The sequence below is a fragment of the Solea solea genome, chromosome 8, assembly GCF_958295425.1.
Source record: "Solea solea chromosome 8, fSolSol10.1, whole genome shotgun sequence".
Taxonomy (NCBI): domain Eukaryota; kingdom Metazoa; phylum Chordata; class Actinopteri; order Pleuronectiformes; family Soleidae; genus Solea; species Solea solea.
Window position 1 is genome coordinate 18921919 of NC_081141.1, and position 22748 is coordinate 18944666.

The 22748-nt window shown below is 40.2% G+C and overlaps 1 protein-coding gene across 3 annotated transcripts in view; it reads left to right on the plus strand.

The window, feature by feature from the left end:
• The window catches only part of unc5ca (unc-5 netrin receptor Ca), a 206857-nt gene that overhangs the window by 157799 nt on the left and 26310 nt on the right, over nt 1-22748 (plus strand). For all 3 annotated transcript variants that reach the window (XM_058637038.1, XM_058637037.1, XM_058637039.1), the window contains 4 exons: nt 9290-9481; nt 16139-16356; nt 18417-18552; nt 20749-20836. In XM_058637038.1, coding sequence (XP_058493021.1) covers nt 9290-9481; nt 16139-16356; nt 18417-18552; nt 20749-20836 — 634 coding nt within the window. The remainder of the gene's footprint in view (nt 1-9289; nt 9482-16138; nt 16357-18416; nt 18553-20748; nt 20837-22748) is intronic.

Sequence of the window (22748 nt, forward strand, 5' to 3'; positions counted from 1 at the left end):
ATTGCTTAACAATAAGTAACATTTGACTATAAGTACATGGCCACACTAAGATGAGTTCAAAGGAAGGAAAAAAAAGGAATGGAAATATGTAAAAACGATGATAAATATGAGCTGATCAAGTATCGCATGAAGCTTTGATTAAAAACATGATGGAGTTAGGTATGTGTGATTTATCTCAGATCTAGATCGTTTTCCATTTGCAGTTTGACCGATCATGCTTCGGTTGCCTCGGGGTAAACAGTCTGTGTGGAGAGTTGAGGAGGCGGAGCATATTGACAGAAATGTGTCATTTATCAACCTTTTTTTTTTTTGCAATCATATGCTGACAGCAGTTAAAAGAGATTTGCCAAACACTCGCTCGCAGAATAAAGATAGTGGACTTCTCTTGTCTCTCAATTGCAGTTCCATTCTTGTATCTCGCGTCGCTTAATGGACTGTAAATGGTGAACGGAAAATGGAAGTCTTGCCCTGAATATCTGTTGTCTAAACAGGAAGCCCCAAAAATGATGTGGCCCCTGCCCCCAGAGGCTAATTCATTGCCGGACAAAATAGCTGAAGGTTTTTGAAGTTTCTGAGATTGCAGTTAGACCTGATATTGAATTCTAGTTTCCCAACTGCAACTGTCTGTGTGACATTCATGTTATCTTTTACACACAGGAGATGTCAGTCCAAAATGTATGATTTTGTGTGTTCAATTTGAACTTTGAACAGTGTAAAACATATCTAAAATAACATTTGTTTGAGGCTTTGTCTCATTACCAAAATTACCATAATAACCAAATGTTCGGTCGATTTCCCGATAGCACACAGTTACGGTAATGCACGGTTTTAAAGGGTTAAATTCAACTGTATGTTCAATTATTTACAATAAAACTGAATATTAAACATGTTTAATGTATGAAATGGACACTAATATTAACAGAAAACATTGCACACTAATCTACACTATTGTAATGTTGCTGTGGGACAGTGTGAGACAAGACACCTGTCAGATAATTACTGTAGATATTATCATTACTATGTTAATAAAAGTAGAACAATGAACACAGCAGATGTTTTAGAACTTGTGATATACATATGTTTACATTCAATGAGGGAAAATGAATGGCATTACTTCCAGCCTTTGATTGGCTTAGCCAATCATCATTGTTCCGCCACCCGAAAAAAGGAAGATAACGGCTTCAATGATCTTAATTACAGTAACGCTGCATTTTATCGTCAGTGACAGTTATTAGTTAGATTACCCCGTTACTGTAAAAAATACCACCATTAGGTGAAAGGGATGGGAATCGGTATCAGTCAATACTGGTCCGAGTATTGTCTTAGTCACTAATAATGGTCACACTGTAGTTGCCACATGACTTTGGTGCCCATGGTGCACTGTGAGGTTATGTCATGCATGAGGCCTGAAATCCTCCAAGAAGAAGAAACTGTGATCATTGCTGCTTCACTTTCCATCTGTGTACTCATTTGTTTGCTTGTTTTTCTCTTTTACTGAGAATATGACAGAGTTGTTTGTGTCAGTTACAGATGTAGCGGACATACCAGGCCTGAGAGCCCTTAAAGAGTTCGTAGTTGGGATATTCAGCTTTTTTATGGACCCAACAACCCAGCAATTAATCCATCACACTGATATGGATCAGAGAGCAAAAGAACAGGAACAAAACAAAACAGTCAGCGATTCGCAGTAGACTCTGACGGATAAAAAAGAAACCGGACACGACCCGAAGAAATTAAACAAGCAAAATCTCCACAGAATTCTCCCAACAATCTCTGAGTAATATTTGAACGAAGATAACATGAAAGGACTACATTTATCACAAAGGAGTCGTTCCTCCTACCATGGACTCTTGATACACTCCCTTTTTGTTTTTTTTTTGGTTTTTCCAAATGACATCTAAAGGTGATCTGACCACAAGTAGAGAGCAGACTGATTGAGAACATATTTGAAATGAGATCATTCAGACCACATTAAACTATGGTCTGAAATCCTGTCTTAAAGTACCTTGGTGCATTTGTCACATTGTCAGATATTGTAGTGAAGTTGAGATACTGGTTATCTTAGCTACGACTGCACTGTCAATCATTATTATTATTAATCACAATTCAATTTTCATGTAAGACATTATGTACTATCCATATTTTTTGTGTGTTGTTAACTCGCATGCAATTACTGGTCGTGGTAGATTACTTTCATAATCACTGACATACTGACGTTGTACGCTTCTGTTGTTGATAGCATTGTTGTTTAGTGTTTTAATGGAGTCATGGTGGAAGCCACATGTGTCATTTTTAGATTGAAGAACTAAAAGTTGAAGTTGAAGAAAGTTGAAGTTGCAATAAATAGAGGAAACAACAGGAATACCCCTACCTCTATGCTTATTGAGGTATTTTTGTTTTTAATATAGTGTAAGTATAAATTTTTTCCCCCTCCAAATTAACAGCAAGTCGATCCACAATAACAGGGCCTTCAAATGTGTGTTCTACATTTTTAGTTACAGTACTAAACTTAACTTGTACCGTCAGTATACGCCGGCTTCCACATCTTCCATTATTCCAGACCATCTGAACCATTTAACAGAAATCTCTCGTGGCAGAGGAAAGCCTGTTGGCACGCCTTACAACCTGAAACATCTGGGACCGCTGGCAAAACTTCCCTTATATGGCAACCGACAAAGCTTCTGGGGAAAGCCACATTGATGTGATGTCAGGTTACCAGCCCAACAACTAATGCTTTGGGGTCCAGACCAAGTCTGATCCAAACAGTTTAGGCCAGTTTCTTCAGCTGTAATAACTGGAGTAATGTCATCGTAACAAATTACTCTTTACCGTTATGTTAACGAATGGTCATTCGTACACCGACATAACTCCTTCCACTATCTTCCACCATCGCTCATGTTAAAACACCACTATTTTTAACCACTTTCAGTTCATATTGTTCATATTATTCTCCATTGCATTTTATCATTCATTGCATTTATACTTTGTTAGCAAAAAAAATAACCAGAAATAAATTGTCTCCTATTTGGAACCAGTCGTTTCTTGTGTGTTCCTTTTGAATTGAAGAGTTCTGAGATCCAGTCACAGCTTTTCATCTAAGGCTCATTTATTTTTTTCACAATTTTAATTTGCTTCAGTAGAAACTTGGCCCCCTTTATGAAGGCATATTCAGTTCTGCTTTGACACTAACCAGACCTTATCATGTTCAGAGTGGGAGTAACCACAGCTGAGCCAAAGATTTGTATGGAGGGAGAAGGCTAGTGTTTTGTTTTTTTATTCCGATTTTGCTGCCAGAGGACACTGAGAAAGGTCATGATGTCCCTTTCAATGAGATAAAACATGAAGCTTGTGTTCAGTGCGAGTGCTACAATGGCACACTATTGCAGCGTTATTGCACATTAAATGCGAACGAATGACTTAATATACAGAGTAGTGTTGGTCATATAGAAGTGCACCTCCTGGCTTGGCTGATGTCTTGGCACCAACAGCCGACTCTTCTTTTGCCAGATAACATTTACACGTTTACAAATGGTGATTGGCTGTCTACAGTCTGTCGACTCTTTCTTTTCCTGCTTCCGTGTCACTTACTTAAGGCAGGTGGGTCTTGCCAGGAGTTCAGTGCAGATGGTGTTCGTGTCAAGAAAGATCAAAGAGGCAGTTGAGAAGTGATACCCAGCTCTGCTTTGGATGCAGATCACAGAGATGATTGAGATGAGCTAAACTGAGTTTCCCTTGTTCCCCACGTTCTTTCAATCCTTCCTGCGGCAGATTGGACAGACAGTGAATGGCATAGAGCTCAGCCAATCAATAGCGATCCATGCTGACTGAGGGCGAACAAGGGCTTGTGTTCCATTTGCCCGCGTATATAATCGGCTGTGTGTGTCTCTACCTGGTATTCCTTATGTTGTGGGGACCTAAATGTGTTTACACAGTCACATTACAGACTAGTCTTCTTTGTGGGGACAAAAATCAAGTCCCCATAACGTAAATTACTACATTTTATGGTTAAGACATGTTTTAAAGTTAGTCTGAGGTTAGGGTATACTTTCGTACACATGCCGCAATGCAGAAGTGCGTGCGTGTGGTATCCCACTTCACCATCGCGTGGCGTTACAAGTCTGGACACAGAGAATAGGACGCACTCCTACCAAAGAAGAAGAGAACGATGCTAAAGCTCCCTCGGACATGTCTTGTTTTGAGCGGCTTACAGCTGAAAGGTCTGTTGGGCAGGGGAGTCGGGGTGTCAGCCGGTTCGAGGGTCGCCAGGTTGAGGCTCGGATCACTATCTACTTCTTCTGTTGTCCAAATCGTTTGTCTGCTTGGTGGAGCGGAAATTCAGTTTGTGCATGCGCACCCAACGCGCTCAAAATCTGGGCCTGCACGTCTATGACGCACTTCACGCCATGCACACGGTGCACGGAAGTATACCAGGGCCTGTGTACTCCAGTCTGCACCATTCTACAAACAATTCTGTCAGGAACAAATGATTTCTGCATGGATCACACACACTTATACAGTCTTCTTCTAGTCAAATAGAGCTGATAAGTAAAACTTGGAAAGGATTCTCACCTTGGAGGAAAAAAAAGTAAGATGGTAAAACCTCACACTTCAATATTGCATTCCCTAATTCAAAATCTAAACATTTTAATACGTAGCGATGGCCGATACAAGAAACAAGTGGCATGGTTCAATATGTCATGGATTCTTTGATTAGTGAGTGGTTCTGCAATGCAGCAAGATTTTTACCCTGGTCTCCCTGCGGCCAGTCTGACTATGACAGATGTCAATGTGTTCCAGGAGGAAAGCGAAAGAGAGGGAGATAGAGATGAGAAGAAGCTTAGAAATTCAATCCACTGCATTCATTAACAAAAAAAAACAACATAGAAAATCAATCAGTGGCCGTCAATGCTGTTATTGTAGCAAGCCGCCACAAATAGGCAAATCAATGCAACATAAACTGTTATTTCAAAATCACTATATCTTGAAATTGGGAGGAGAAATTAGTCTGGCGTGAACCGCCACTGTCCTTCCCGTAGAGAGTTGTTGGATTTGACTGAAACATCAGATGATGTTTGACTTTTCAGCTTTTCTGGTGAATCTTTGCGATGTGTCCACTGAAAGGCACATATTTTTAATCTCGGCCCACTATAGCTTTGTTCTCAGACGAGTGTTTAAGCGATGACACTGCTTCTCTGCTACAACAAAGACAAAAGGAGAGGCAGGGAAAAGCACAGGCGGCCGCTGACTTGTAGATAAAAGTTCATATGGATGTGTCTCTTTCTCTGTGTGTGTGTGTGTGTGTGTGTGTGTCTATCCATGCATTCATTGTGGGTGTCAGTGCTCTCAGGAGTGCTGATAAAAATGAACATAGGTCTGTACCTATCAGTACTTACACAGTCTGTGCTCATTCCTCATTCTAACACTGCTCATTTCTTGACATCCCGGCTCCGTGGAGCACAGCCTCGAGCCACACTTAGATACACAGAGGTCCTTACACATTATTCATTCATCTGGGTTTGGTGAAAAGTGCACACCCATATTCAGTGCCCTTCTTTCTTTCCTTTTCAGGCTCCATTTTGTCAGAAAAAGAAAATATTATGCGAGGCTTTCAGGCTGTAAAAGAACATCAGAATTAAATAATACGTAGATGTGGGTTGAGGACGAGAAGACGAAGTAGAAGATTGCAGAAAATGACTTGAATACTCAAGTGAAGCCACTCGCACATTAATGTGTGTATGTGAAGAGAAGGTCATGGACTAATTGGAAGGTCGGCGGCTCATTCCTCGGCCATGTGTCGAAGTGTCCTTGGGCAAGATACCAAACAGAAAATTGCCCCTGATTATGTAGCGCGATGAGAAGCGTGGTGAGACGAGATGTACCACAGAACTCCATGTGTACTGAATGTGACCTGTAATGTAAAGAACCATCAGATCTGTTGTTTAATCATCACGTCGTATACTTTTTTCTGAAATACTTAATGGAAACACATCAGAAACATCAATGCAATTTTAAAATAACAACATTTCAGTAATAAAAAGTGCCAAGTGCCAAGTTTGTAGTGTATATAGTGTCACTTGAACAAGAGCATGACCCTCGATCTTATTCATAAAGCACTTGAAAGACAACACAGTTGGCCAAAGTGATGTAAAATATCTTTATTTTGGTTACATTCATATAAAAAGTAAACATAAAGTGAGATCATTTAACACTATTATGACAATAACCGAAAATGTAATAGGCTGAAGCATGTGGATTATTTTTGTCTCTATTAAATACAAGGAAAAAACAAGAAAATCATAAAACATTGCACTTACAATTATATTCTATACTTTCAACCAAACCAAAACCAAATGGTTCAGTATAAATTATTTCTTCGTTATCTGGAGCAAAGAAAGAAAGAATATATTCACAATATATTCATATTTAAGAAGCTTTATCGGTCCGATAACATTCCACACTACAAAATAAGTAATTAAAGTAGGATGACCAATCGGCCAATACTCAAGGCTGCAATATCGGTATCGTATCGGAAGTGAAAAAGTTGTATCTGGACATCCGTAGTCAGATTAAAGTGTTAACATAGGTAAGTATTTGACACGTTAGTTACCATCATCGACAGCACAAATCAAACAGACAGAGAGAGGAGTGAGATACAATAGAGAAAGACCTTAGAGAGATGGGATTTAATCTGATAGACAAAGGATAAATTACTTTTAATCCCACAGTACACAGCGAAACACATACATTATATAATTTATCACAAAGTGTCCCAAAAGGTTTTATATGTGGCTGCCTTCTTTAACACACATTCTGTAGTTAGACCTCTAAGTTAAAATGGAATCAAGATAAAGATTCCTTTAATAGATGAAGACGACGGCGATCGTAATTAAGATCGGGGAGTCGGCACTTAAGACGATTATCCAATTCTATTTCCCCGTTGGCAAGTACAAGGACCTTGACAACAGGGGCAACTTTATGCTGCAGGGTATTTGGAGCATTAGGGAGTTTACACCAGTCTTCTTTACTGGCGTCAAAAGGAGATTTGTATGAACTGTATGTGACAAGACCACAAGAGGTTAAACTTGTGACTATGTGAAGGTGCTGACCTTTATTATTTGCTCATGTTTGGAGTTAAACAATGACAACAGGTCTTGAAACTGAAACACTGTAAGTTTTTGAGTCATTGAGTCATGTGACACTGCAGGCAGGACATTTCCACGTTCAAAGTTAAACTGTTGTAAATTAAAATTACCCATCAAAAGTATATATATATATATATATATATATATATACAGTATGTAGTGCTTGACAAATGTATTAGATCACCCAATGTAAGGTTTATGCCACAGCTGCCCTAAATTAACAGCATTGGTTTCTGTACTATAGACCAGTATGTAGAAGCTCTTTAACCAAAATGATGTAAATATAATTATTATTGTTGTCTTTTACAACAACAACAAAAAACAACAAATAGAAAAAATAGTAAGGCACATCATTATTATTATTATTATTATTATTTCTGGATTAAGATGTCAAATTGTAGTTATTGACGTGCATTCCTGAACAGAAAAATTATTTCTCAGAGAAGAAGGCCAGTGAGCTGACTCCAATTTGGGGAATAAAAAGGTTACTTCAGTTGGTTATTTTCCATAAATAAGTTACAATCACATTTTTTATTTTTAAACCAGTTTTTGAAAGATTTCTAAAATATTTAGGTTTTCTCATTTTTTTATGACAGCTGGTCTAAAACATTTGTTAAACAGTGTATATATACAGTATATAAAGCATATATATATATATATATATGCTTTATATACTGTATAAAGTATATACAAGTATATATTTACTGTCAGAGACAGTACAAGTGGATCATAGCCCCCTCAAGTGGTGGATGACTAACTAACACCATGAGTGACCTCTCTGCTGCGCGTGTGTCGATGTGTGTCGATGTGTGTCGATGTGTGTCGATGCGTGTCGATGTGTGTGTCTGCTGCTCAGGCACATATGTCAGCATGAATGCACGCGAGCCTCATCAAAGCCTTTCCTTTAACGCACAGTCGAGTTCACGCTTTCTGAACTTGTTCTGATGCGACAACAGAGGAAGTAAAAAAAAAAAAAAAAAAAACCTCGAGCAAATGACTGGGGCTGTTTGGAGCTAAAAGCCTGTTATCTGCTTCTCAACTTTAAGGGTGGATTAAAAGAAGCATCCCTCTACTTTTCTGTCATCATCTTAATAGCTGCAGACAAATCCCCTCCCACGAGCTATAGAGGACGTGATTATGTGACGACTGCTTAAAGTGTGAGACGACTCGCAGAAGTTGCACAGGCGCTTTCTTTTCAAATGTGGGAGCTTGTTTGCTTTGTCACTTTGAAGTTCAAGTGCATTTTCGTCGTCTTTTGCCCCATTTGCCTCTTCTGTGCTGCTATCACCTTCCTCATGTTTCTTGCCTCCTCTCCTTCACTCGTTGTTTCCTCTTCATCTTCCTTATTTCCTGATCCTCTTTTCACATGCTTCTTATACTCTAGTTTATCGTCCCTATTACCGCCCCCTCCTCCCTTATTTCCCATCACTTGCTTTCCTCTCAATTCTTTCCCCCTTCATTATTTGTTATCTGTTTGTTTGCCTCCTTTACTATGTACCTCAACATTGGCTTCCCCTCGTATTACTTTCTTATCTTACCTCCCCTCTACTCTTAAGTTGTTGCCTCTAATCGTTTCCTCATTTCCTCTCTTTGCTCATTTTACCATCGGTTAAAATGTTGGGTTTTTTTGTTCTTCTATTATAAAATGTGACAGGTCTGCCATTGTCCTCAATGAAACACTATTAAAGTCTCAGCTGTAGTATAAAAAAAAAAGATGGAGGAGCGTTGTAAAAAATAATTAACAGCCGTGTTTAAATTTAAAAGTTTTAAAAGCCCTCTGATGTTTTATGAAAGGTGTCTCTCGCTCTTCGTCTGTCTAGACAAATGAGCATATTTCACAAGCTGGAGGGCTAGTTTCATTTCAAATTAGAATGTGTCCTTTGAGTCTGACAGGTGATTTGAGGTAAAAAGTGAAATTGTGAATGAAAAAAAAGAAGTTGTGAATGACAGAGGCGCACGTGGACTTTATTTAAAAGCCGCGCTGACATTCATCTGCTGTGTGTAAATGTGTCGATCCTCTCTTATTACATTTCCCTTAAAAAATGCCCTCTCCGGTCGATCACGTGACACTTGACATTAAATATATATCTGTGTTTCTCTTTCTTTCTTTCTTTCTTTCTTTCTTTTTTTTTGTTGAACTCCTCCAGCTGCTCCAAGTACAGACGACGTGGCGCTTTACGTGGGCATCGTCATCGCCGTGATCATGTGCCTGGTCATCTCGGTCATCGTGGCCCTCTTCGTCTATCGCAAGACGCATCGCGACTTTGACTCGGTCATCATCGACACGTCGGCGCTCAACGGGGGCTTCCAGTCCGTTAACATCAAGACAGCCAGATCAGGTAAGAGATATAAACAAATGAAAACACTCCAGCAGTATAACCACGACGACGCTTCAAACGTTGTGGCTTTCTCAACAATCTGCGATGCAATTTCGAAACTTGCTTCTTTTTTTTTAACTTTGAGTCGTTTTCCCAAAGTCAAAAACACACTGAGCAGCCGCAGCATTAAAAGCAGTCACCCGCTTTATTGTTGTGGTTGTTCAGTGTACATGAAGTACACGAGTGCAGCAAGGTGAGAAACACAAACTGCTGCAGGGGTTTTCTGGCTGTTACTCTCTGAATATTCATCACGCCTTGATTCTCCTGTGATATTCGTATGGAGCTGAGTGAACGGGCGGCTTGTTGTGAGGAGGTTGTTGTGAGGTGACCACGTTATCCACTGTACACCTGTGTTTGCCTTACTCTTTGAATATTCATCGTAACAAAGGCACACCTCAGTGACAGTAAAGAGAGTATGGTGCATGTTAATAGCTTGCTTTTTCCCTGCTTGTGTGATGCTTTGTCGTGGAAATTTTGGCAGTGGAGATGCAGATGTTTCAGTCTCATTAGCCACAGATGATCCATGGAGGACATGGAGGACATGGAGGACGGTCAGAGCTCAGTCTGCAACAAAACAGCAACTCCAAAGCTGCTGTGTTGAGTGATAAGAGATGAGAAGTTGTAGTTAATTGTAGTTAATAAGGCACGCAGACTTACATACATTACTAGCAGCCACAACAGAACCCAAACAACCCACTGTGTCACACACTAGTTAGTCCGAGAAACAGGACCTATACAACTAAGGTTCCGGGGAGGGAAACCCTCTTAATAATTAGTGACACAATATTCACTGTAACACATACAGACACAGAGCAGCATGCAGCACTAAAGGTTAAAGGAATACCTCACCAATTTGCATTTAGCTTTGTATTACTAGAATAGGGGTATTATTTTTGAAAAATGGTGCTTCCCAACCTCAGTTTCCTGGGGGGCTCACGTATATGAGGGTGACGGGACGGACGCTTGCGCGTGCCTCAGAGCGAGCACTTAGTCAAAACACATCAAATCTGAATATAATCAATCAAAAAACAATATTTTGCCAATATTTTTGAGACTCCCGAGACTGGCTCACCCCTGTAGTTCGCACCATGCCTTTAAGTTTACCAAACAAACCATGACATTTCCTTGATTTCTGTTGCTCCCACATCCTGCATTGAGCAAAAATGTTGACCTCGCGTGCATTTGAAGTGTTGCCTCCGTTCACAGTCATTTCCTCTCTGCACACAAGGTGACTGTGGTCAATCAAGCCTCTCGCTGCACTCTTAGAAAACCACACTACAAACTGCATGTCAGATTTAGTCCACTTAGGGCACTGTTACTGATTTGACTGTTTTCATTGGCACAATACAAACTCTGGGACTCTCCGGTAATCTGGTGGATGCTGTGTGTGTGTGTGTGTTTTTAAACGGTGGTAATTGGGGCACATTTAATGTACGACGGAGATTAATCTGGACGTGTCGAGATTTAACTCGGACATTTGAGAGTGAAGTTGGAATATCATGTTGCTAAAACTGATTTTTGTGTACACAAGGCATTTTGTTGAGCAGTCAAGATTAAGGTCGACATCTCGAAATTTCATTGCAGAAAATATGTTTTTCTTCACGCGGGGCACTAACGCTCTGTCGTATTTAATGACATAATCAACATTTGAAATGGTGATAGTATTTGTCAGGTATTGTTGATGTGACTCTATCGGAATAAATGTAGCTGTACACTCAATCTCAAAGTCCAAATCACACCATTCACTGTGGTAAGTCACTTCTCTGTTATGTTGATGGTTACTGTTTCATACTGTACATGTGTGAAGAATAAGTACTAATGGTTTTTTATATTGATTGCACTTGCGTTCAGACAGTGGTTAATTGCTTTTCTGTTCCTGTGTTCAAAGCCATTTGCTTGATTGCAGCTCATATGGATGCATGTATCATTAGATTAATGCCCCAGCCCCTCACTGACAGTCTGCTGGTTTGGATTAATCTCTGTCTCTTCCAGAGACTGCTCTCTTCCATCAGCACGTCTCTCTCTCTCTCTCTCTCTCTGTCACTCTCCTTCTTTTTCCCCACTCTTTCTTTCTCCACCTACCCATCTCCACATTCAGGTTAATCACATTTCCTGTTTATCAGCGACCTTCCCTCTTCATCGCCCGTCTCCGTGTCTCTTGTCTGTCTTTCCATCGCCATGTCTCTGCTTCTCTCATCACAGTGACTCCCACTACAACTCCCCTCCCTGTTTGTCTTCCTGTTTAAGTGGAGCCATGTTTCACTCTCTGCCGTCTGCGTCGTCTTGAAAGTGGATAAGACTGGAAGCATCCAGACACACATTAGTGCACACTCACGCACATGCATCTGCCTGCTTTCTGGCAATGCCGGGAATAGGCAGAGAGTTGGTACGAATCAGGTGTCAGTCCACAGATGCCACCAACTGTCAGATAACACAATTTTCAAAACGTACAGATCTTAAAAATGTATTGATTTAAGTGTCGGGCACATGCTCAAACTGATTTAACCTGCAGGACTTTGAATCAGAAGTTAAGCCTTTAACACAGAGTGTAGCAAAGACGATACTTTGCACATAAGGTTTGTGCTACTGGACGATTGTTGTGCACTACAAAGCCAACGTTTGGTTATTACGGTAATTTCACTCGTGCCGTAGCAGGAAGCTGGCGAATCAGTGTCTTCGTCACCAGAGAGGAGAGAGTTGAAAAAATGCCTGTGCATAAGTTTCCATTTTTGGCCTGTTTTTGGACAATGAGACAAAGACAAAGACTTATACTGTTCAAATTTCAAATTTAACACGCACAATCTGCTACAGTTTTGTTTTTCTTCATGTTAAATTGTTAATACACTATTTTAACATGCAGTAAACTGTAAATAACTGCCAGATATTCATAGTTATTCTGGGAAAATGGGCAAAAGCACTTACTCACAGGAAACATGTCCTGTGAGTAAGTGCTTTTGCCCATTTTTGGCTCTTTTATGGTTAAAATAAGAAGAAGTCCAGGCGGACATTTTGAGGCTTTGTTAAAGGGTTAAAGATCTGCTCTGTTTTATGTGGTCAATTGTGGGAGGACAATTATTATTCACATCATGGTACAGAGGTTAAAAACAGCACAAGGATTGAGACATTGCAATGTAAATGTTTGTTAACGTGTGTGCTTGTGTGTGTGTGTGTGTGTGTGTCGTTGTATGGGTGGAGGTTTTATCAGTGAAGCATTAGGATGCCTGTCACTCTGTGTCGAGGGACCATCTCCGATTACTATTAATGAAGAATTATGTCCCTGTAATCTCTCCCCCTCTCTGAATGTCTCTCTCTCTGTGTGTGTGTCTCTCTCTTTTGTCCCCCTCTCCAGTTCTCTGACTTTCCATCTCTCTCTCACACACACACATGCACAGACTTTTCCTCTCTCTCCCCAGCTTTTCATTAGTTGTTAATTAAATTTCAGCAGGGATGATTTGGCAGGAATACCCGCTGGCTTTAAGGGTAAACAGCCTGGTGATAGAGAGCAAGAGTATGTGGCAAAGGTGTGTGTGTGTGTGTGTGCGTGTGTGTGTGTGTGGGGGGTGAGTTAAGTGGTGGTGGGAGTGATAATGAAGGATTTTCAAATTAAAATGGATGGGCTCTCGAAGGGAACAACAGGATCCCGGGCTCTATGACCAAATATAAACAAATTATTAAACGAAACAGACTCAAATTAGGAGTCTGGTCCCAATTAAATCTTGACTATTTGTTGGTTTTCTGACCTTTAGGGAAAGTTTTGTCAATCTGGAGGCCGCTGTGGCAAGATGTGCTCGACGCTGTCGTGGAGTTTCCCGTTGTTTTTTGATAATGTCAAATTTGTTTGTAATGTCAAATGTTGTGGTTGTTTTACGATCAGTGGCACTTTCCTGTTATACATGAAAGGAAACCAGGCAAACATTCTGGCAGACAGAACAAAGTGAAGTCAATATATTGTTATGAAAGCATTAAAAATAATTTTGTCGCAAATTGTTTTCAGTTACTTGTTTACATAAATGCGGCAGTTAATTATAATTTTCTGCTGAAGATGAATGTTTATTCTCAGAAAGAACTCATTAAATCCACCACAGCATTTAGTCAGCATGGTATGGAGTGTTGAAAGATTAGAGGGGCTGCTGAAGGTTGAGGGGAATAGTTGTTTTATAGCTCAGATGATTATACTGAAATCACTCATTGTCTTTATTCTCCACATGGGGGCACGGGGTGGGGGACGGGGGGGGGTCTGTAGCCAATCCCAGCTGCTATAGGGCGAAAGGCGGGGTTCACCCTGGGCAGGTCGCCAGTCTATCACAGGGCCAACACAGGGAGACAAACAACCACTCACTCTCACATTCACATCTATGGTCAATTTTAGAGTGTCCCATTAAAGGTAGGGTTGGAGATCCTCGGTCCATCGGTCACTTTGCAGTATTTTGCGGTGACGCTACGTTCTTTGGAAACAAAATATCACAAAGACATAAAGTTGTTATGAGCCACCATGGCATCACTTTGCAGCCCTTTCTGGGCTTTCAGCTGTCGCCACCGTTCAAACGCAGCACCGATGTTCACTCTGGTCTTGGATCGCTCTGCATCAGCCTTTTTCTCGGCAGTAGCTTTTCCCAAAAAAAAGTATTTTGTTTGCGACCCACACCTTTTTCGACCATAACATTGCTGCGACCGTCTTGTTTGATTTAGCAAACTAGCGTAAGCTCTGGCGTGGTCTTCTGAGCGTGAGGGGTATGCGCGGGGGCGGTCAAATGACAGTTGGAATGATGCATCGCCATCCAATTCTGTGCCGTTCAGTGTGATCGGATGGTGTTTTGACAGACTTGTCCGCTCCACAGCTGACTGACATTTTTTTTAAATTTTTTGACAATGAGTTGATTCATTGGTTACAATCAGGTTGTGAAGGGGATTTTAAGTAATGCAGTAAACAAAAAAAGCTCCAGAAAATGATCTCCTCTGCATGCTTTGAACATGCTAACTCCACACAGACAGGCCCTCGCTTCGAACCGGCGACCTTTTTTTGCTGTGAGACTGATTTTAGTGTGGGCTGTGTGGCCCATACTAAAATCAGTACCTGAATATTGCATGCATACATTTGCATGCGGCACTGATTAGCTATTAGCATTTTGCCCCCGCCCCCCCGGCTCACACTAACCTTTGCATGATGTGCACAGAAAGGAATTTCAAACTTCCTTGTCACTTCCTTCCCACCGACATCACGCACTATTGTATGCAACCTGTTGGTGTTTATGTACATGTGAGCGACTAAAGATATGCAAAGACGTGTGTGGGAGATTTTTATTGCCCGTGTTTTTTTTTTGTGTCTACGTGGGGGAGGTTTGGTGTTAACTTGCATTAAATGTGTGCGTCAGCAGTGCAAAACATCAGCTGTAGCATCAGTTTACATTCGATTCACTTCTCACTCATTCATATCTTACATTGCCTCGCCTCGTGATTTCATTCAGAACTTTAAAATTACATATTCAAGCTGATTCTGTGGCTCTAACTTGCCATTATGATGCTCAGTCCCCAATCTACACAAACAGTGTCAGCATATACATATATATATATATATATGTATATATATATATATATATATATATATATATATATATATATATATGTATATGTATACTTTTTACATAATTGTTCTCATTTTCATTTGAATAACATGTTTAAAATCATTACTGTGTGATTTCTGTGCATACCTGTCTTCCTCAGTCTGTGTTTAGGTCAGGACAAAATTGAATCTAAATAAAATGGTAATTTCACACACTTGAGCTTAAATGTTATGCCTCCTGCGATTTGAAAAAGTGCAGCAGGCCATATTGCGATTGTGATCAAATTTCGATGTAATTGTTCAGCCCTTATTCACATCATGATTTGCATGATAGGGCTAAAAAAAAATAAAAATAAAGGCTGCTTCAAATAATAATGATAAAAAAAAAAACATACAGTACACACAGAATAAAAGGAATATTTCCAAGTGGCAAAAAGTAGGTCAGTCCAAACATTTGTTATGTTAATAAAAACACATGGGATTCATTTTTAAACACATTGTGTTGCAGGAAGCATTTTAAAAATAGACAGTGGTGTAATTAAGGGGTCACTGCGTGGGTGACATCGGTGTTGTTAACAACAATTTAATGTGCGTCTAGCTTGACATGGTGACCTGCCGTTGTTTGCTGTTACAATGCATATATTTTAATAGTTTAACTGTTGGACCTTTAAATTCTGCTTCATGCTTTTCCTCTACCTCTGTCTCTGTCTCTCTGTCTCTTTCTCTGTCTCTGTGTCTGTCTCTGTCTTTCTGTGCTGGACCCATGACCAGCTCTTGGTCCAGGTCTTGCCCCCGTGTACTACAATATATCATAATCAGACACATTAACTTATCAGCAGCCCTGCCTGCCCTTGCCTTACTCACCTTATCCCTGCTCACTAATAACACTACATGTCCTACACCAAGTTCTGCTTAGTCTTCATTTCCCTTCTCACTTTCACATATTTCTTTACTGCCTCAAGCCACTTTTGGCTCCACAATGATGCGTTTGTATAGAAACAGCAGTTTTTAAATTGCATTTTAATGTTCTCTCCTTCCCTTCCGTTGTATCCCTTCAGCTGATCTACTGACGGTGCCTCCTGACTTGACGAATGCAGCTGCCATGTATCGCGGTCCGGTCTATGCCCTCCACGATGTTTCGGATAAGATCCCGATGACCAACTCCCCTCTCTTAGACCCTCTTCCCAACTTGAAGATTAAAGTCTACAACTCTTCGGGTCTGGTCACGCCACAGGACGACCTTGGAGGAGACTTCACATCCAAACTATCCCCGAAGGTAAAGGAACGACACTGACGCCATTGTTTTAGATCCAATTCTACCAGACCAGGCATGTCCAAAGTCAGATTTTGTGGTGTATTATTTATGGCCTGGGAGGGACGGGGACAGGAAATCAGCCCAACTTACATGTCACCCTCATGAGCTCAGCTGTTAAGGAAGTACATTTTGAAACCAGAGCCCTGGGTTTGAAACCCACCCTGTGTCAAACCGACACATTCGTACAACTGCTATTATGTTATGTTATTTGACTCCAGATGTGAACCAAAAGCAGAGTTTTTCTTTTCATTTTTTTACTTTTTCACTCCTATGTGGCTTAGATTTGACACATTTTATTATATTTATTATAAAACAGTGCATTTGATTGTAACTTTTACTGGAAATCCCAGAAATCTGTACACCCCTGTACAAGGCAGTGAAATGTGAGGTTAATACAGAGGTAATGTAACACGAGTGTTTTCAGTGACATAAATACAAATCAAACATTAGTATACATGCAGCTCAGTGCCCCAGTTTCCTCCCTCTGCTCTGTCAAATAATGATCTATTCTGTATTATTATGTATTGTTTTCTTAACTGCGCCTCCTACGAACAAAACTGCATTGTGAAAAAAATGTTTGCTCTAATTTTGATTTTGGGGTTGTTAGGTGGGTGCGATGTGAAATACACTATTAAATGTTAAGTCCTTATTTCACATTACACAGTGGACATGTTGGTGAAGAAATGCAAAGTAGGTCATATTTTACAGGGGAGGTGTGGTTTTCACAGGTCTACTGTAAAAACGCACCCTCCTCACACACAGACTGCCAGCTCAGCCCTTCGGCTTTGCTCCAGGGCAGATGCAGATCTTTCATTTTTTGCTTTTTTGGGGTCATGGTTAATAAGGAAACATACAGAAACAATGCATCTTTGATGAATGCATTCAAATCCAAGTTGAAAATAGAGCATTAATGTAGCCACCGTTAAATGCTCACCCTCATACTGTGTGTCTGGCAAGAATAAAACTAGAATTACGTGGATCAGCAGAAGTTGGCCTTTCACAGAACTTCCCCCCGAACCTCCTTGAACTTTTCATCGTAGTTTATATCTTAATAGTATTTGTCTTTGCTTGACATCAGCCCTTTCAGAGTCACGCCAGCCTTCAGACTGTAGCACATTGATTTTCTGTTTGTCCATATACATATACTGTATATCTATATATATTATCCTCATTGTGCAGCCATCGCAAAGTATAGGTGCAGCTCGCTTTTATGCACATGTACACTTTGTATTGTGCAGCAACTACTGTACAATCAATGTCTGCCCGCATTATAGATAAAGGAGTAAACACGTAGCATCCAACAGTGCAACACAAGATGCAGAACTTTTCTTTTCCCAACCAAACAATTAGTTTAGGTTGACTGTCAATTCTAGCAACACTCTTATTTCAATCAGTTCTTCTTTTTTTTGGGAAGATAAGCAAATCATTTAGGATCAGATTTGTTTAAATCATCCGCCGGGGCCGGATACTGATGCTGTCGGGCCAGTTTTGGCCCACGAGCCACCAGTTGCTGACCACTGTTGCACACCATTATAAAGTAAAAGTGTTTGTTTTGATATACAGTTCACACAAAAGGATGTAAAATTAATCTGTAAATAGCAACAACAGACACAATAATAACATTTAGACAATTGTAATTAAAACACTAGACACACTTATATGTAATTGAATGAAGTTAAATTGAATACATTTAATAATGTGATAAATATAACCTAATGTGTTATTGTTATTAGAAAAATAGTGTTCACTGTTTTCATGATAACTAACTAAGTAGGACATCATCTGGGGGGCTGTATATGACCCCGGGGCCACAGGTTTGGGACCCCTGCTCTAAGACTTTAGCTGCAATTGTATATTTGATTCATGAGGTTTTTTCATTTTCATTGTCAGCGTTCATTTTATAGTTAGAGGTTTTTGGTAGTGAAAGCATCACTGCAGCAGAACCATGCTGCTGCAGATCAGTCACTTTCAGCATACCTTATGTTCTCGTTCTCGTCCTCACTGATATGTTTGATTCATAGGTAACTCAGTCTCTGCTGGATAACAGCGACACCATGAACTTCCGCAACATGAGCTTGGCGCGCACGCGAGACCCTTCCTGCACGGCTCACGGGTCCTTCAACAACCAGGGAGGACACCTTATTGTACCAAACTCAGGTGAACATCTACACATGACATAAATGTGGCTGCTGAAATGTTGAATGATTTTCCACATCCACTGACTGTAGCTCTCGCAATGTTGTTCAATACTGAACACAACCACTCATTCCAGTCACTAACTGGTGTGTGTGATTCTTCAATATTGCATTTTGCACCTATGAACATAGATTTTTACCAACATAATACACTCGTTATTTATTTGTATCACAATCATTGCCAAGAATGGTAAGAACGGTGCATTCAAAAAGTACATAGACATTTCTTTCTTTCACATTTTATTGTTACTTTGAGTTAAAATCGCTTCCCCAATTCAGACAGTAAACACCCCATAATTACAAAGCAGAATTAAAAACTGAAATGTCACCTTTGAATTATTCACGTGGAGAATATTAACACTACACTCGGTAATAAGGCCACTTTGGCAACAATTACTGCACGAGTCTCAGCGGTTCTGACATATTAAGCTTTGAACACCTGGACTTGGGTATTTTCTGCCATTCTGTCTCTGCAGATCAGATCCTGCAAAGCTTTGTCAGCTTGAATGGGGACCATTGTTTTAATTTATCGTCATTTTCAGTTCACTCCAGAGAGGTTTATTTTTCACAACTCTTGCTGTCAAAGACTGTGTGAATGGAAGAAACGCCTGCGTCGCCTTGGCTTTGAGCTTTCAGGTTTTATTAAGGTTTCATTTAGGATATCTCTCTTCATTTAGCTTCCCCTGAACACTGGCAAGCCTCTCGGTCTCTGCAGCTGAAAAACACCCACACAGCATGATGCTGCCACCACCACCGTGCATGACATCATTAGGCAGATTAGGAGTGGTGCCTCATTTCCCGCACTTGTTGATACGTAGAATTGAGGCCAAACGGTTCAATATTTGTTGTCTTTCAATGAGAGGTTTTTGTCACAAAGCCCAAAATGGCAGAGTGCTGCAGCAGCTAATGGCCGCCATTGTGGAGGGGATGTCTTGAAATCTTTGACTCCAGGTTTTTGTTCACGCACCAAGTCCCCTCTCCCCCTGAGCTCCATTTGGCCTTGATGCCACCGCTAGGGAAAGTATCGGCTGTTCCAAACTTGTTACAACGAAGAATTCTAATGGTTTTTCGGTTTTCTTTTGAATCTTTCTGTAACCACTCCTTGACCTGTGCCTCAACATAACCCTGACCCCAAATCCACTGGCAGCTGCTTAAACGTGTCATATGTTTCATCCTTGTCAGCTGCAAGACCTTGGTTAAGAGTGCGTCTCTCCAAACTGCACTTTTCAACATCCCACACACAGTAGCATTGACACAGTTACTAGCTCCGAGCCAGCGCCGAGATGAACGAGGAAGAATTATTAAATTAGTAATAATTAGTCTCAGGTTGGCTATTCAACGGACATTCGCTCCAGATAGCTGCACGATCACAGCTTGTTCATTGTCTGACCCATCGCTCTTAAAGGATACACCAATTTGCATTTAGCTTTGTATTACAAGAATAGGGGTACTATTTTTGAAAAAGTGTGTTTCCCAACCTCTGAGTCGAGAAATATCTTCATTCTTTTTTTTGTTACCTGCCCACCTGTGACATTTGGTCCAAGCCTTGAAACTGTAACGCTTTTCCCCACTTTTTAGACCTTCTACCTTCCAATAATGTTTCTGTTTGTGACTAATTTATTACTAATTTAATAAGTATTCCTCATTCATGTCGGCGCTAGCTCGGTGCTAGCTGTGAACGCATACGCAGTGGAATCGATGAATCTTCTGCTCAATACAAAATGCCTGAGGCCCCTGTGACGTATTTTCGAGAGTTATGTGACTGCTGCAGATTCGTAAATTCGCAACTGTGGATTCGTATTTTTTTTTAAAGTTGATAAGTCGTAACACGACCCTCATGTGTAGGATAAAGCGGTGGAAGATGGATGTATGTATGTTAGGATTTAAAGGTACTTGGCAAAAAGAATGAATAACAACTCCTGGTTTCATTTATCATTGCAACATAGTCTGAAGGCGTTTCAGACACTATCAAACATCGCAGCCCATTTTACAAACATATTTCAATAATAATTATTCGATTATTAATCATCACGTTCAAGTGACAATAGGTTCCACATTCAATAATTCAGTTTGTGTTACGCTGGAGTGAATTAATGCTGTAATGAGAAACTCATTATTTGTGCCTCCATCCTTCCTGATCCCCCTGTTGTCCCTGCAGGTGTTAGTTTGTTGGTGCCAGCGGGTGCAGTTCCTCATGGTAGGGTGTATGAGATGTATGTGACTGTGCACAGGAAGGACAGCTTGAGGTAAGTTTGTGTCTCTCTGCTTCACTGATTTATATATTTATTTTTGACTTTGTTGCCCATTTTTCTCTTTATCTCCTCATTTCCTTCTGGTTTTTTTGTTTTGTTTGTTTTTTTTTTTTTGTTTTTTCTTTGTCCGTGCTTCTCTTTATTTTTCTTAATTTGGACAGCAGCTTATCCGACCTGTTTGTGTGGTTTCACGGGGAGGCTTTCACAGTACGACATGAGCTCCGTAATTGTTTTTATAGTCTACAGTTTATCCATCCGCATCTTCTTGTGGTAGCTCAAGCAGTGGCAAGTTATTCCCACAGAATGAAGAGCTTAAGTGGAGTATTTTACACGTTAATTATCACCCTGTTAACTTAACAATCTGCACAACAGTCCACAAAATTCATATTACTTATCTGTGTTCTCCAGACATGTTATACTCAGCTTTTATTGTAATGTACGGCTCATAACACTCATTACTTCGAGAGAAATTGATGCCATTGCATATGTTTGACCTTCATTTTATAGCTCCACAAAACACTGAGCTCTCGAAAGCATATGACGTGAGATCACGGTTTCCACAGTAACGAGCAGATTGGTGACTATTTTTGGGATTATTGAATCCTTCCCTATAATCTTTGACTTGCAAACCCTGTGCATGATTGAGGGAAAGCTGTATTTTGGACATGACAGATTTAAGGTTTCTGTGTTTTTAGTCCACTCGGAAAGTTTTACTGCTGCAGATTTGGCGAAATGTTTTTTGTTTCAAACAAAGTATAGGGTTAACAAAAACAGTTAACAACAAAAACAAAAAGCACACACAAAAATAAATGCAAAACAATGAAAATGACATTGGATACTGAAAAACATGTTTTTAGCACAATTATCTTCCTCTCTATTTACTTTCAATTCATTTTTTCCCCTTCGATGCCACACATTGCATTTTTTTTTGTGCTGTTTTTCCTCTTCCCCCTTTGTCCTTTCTCCACGGACACAACTTTAATTGAAAAAAATCATTTGGGATTTATTTATTTATTTATTTATTTATTTATTTATTTGTTGGCCACTGGTCTCAGCCCAGTGAAATGCAGGTGAAGCAATTCTGTTTGTGAAAATTCAATATATTTATTTTAAATCAGTTTCTCAGTCTGTCACTATCAGCAGATTCCGTAGGGGGCGACTCCTTCAGGGGGAAAAAATTGTCTGCGATAACTTTCTTTTTTTTTGTTCCACAGCACAGCCTGTGTATCACCCAGTGCTGCAAGGACGCTGTTTCTCAAGCTACACATTGCTTTTAAATCTCCTTTCAATTGGGTCGTCACCAGAAACCTAATTGCATTTACCATCACTGTATTGATTGACAGCGCTAATGTTCTTAAACAGCAGCCTGAGCAAATAAAAGAAAAGTATCCGCGTGGCTGAGAACATCCTTTTATCAATTTGGCTTAAAGTCTTAAATGCTTTCCCAAGAGTTTCAGCACACTTCGCGGTCACGTTGGCTGTGCGTCCATATATTCTACCCCATGGATCCACGCCACTTGATACGAATTAGCAACCCTGTTGTGTGCCACAGTATTTTCTGGAAGTCAAATGTCTTCAGTGTCCTCTGTCTCCCTCTTAGTCAATACAGGGCTGGAAAAATGACATAGCCACATTGACCTAAATCAACACCACAGTGCAAGCCAGAAGAGTGCGGTTTAAGCTTATTAGGGTCTAACTCGTAGGTGTCAGTTTCCCTGTGTGTGTACAACTTAACAGATCAATTGGATTTATACACACGTGACGAAAGATATATAGCGTTACAAATCAATAGCACTGTTATTCCTTAAGGCTGATCCTCTGCGTCGAGTGAGTCAATGGGTGCAGTTTGAGTCATATTGTTTTTATCTGTTAGCTCCTTATGCCCATGTGAACGCTTCGTAAGTCA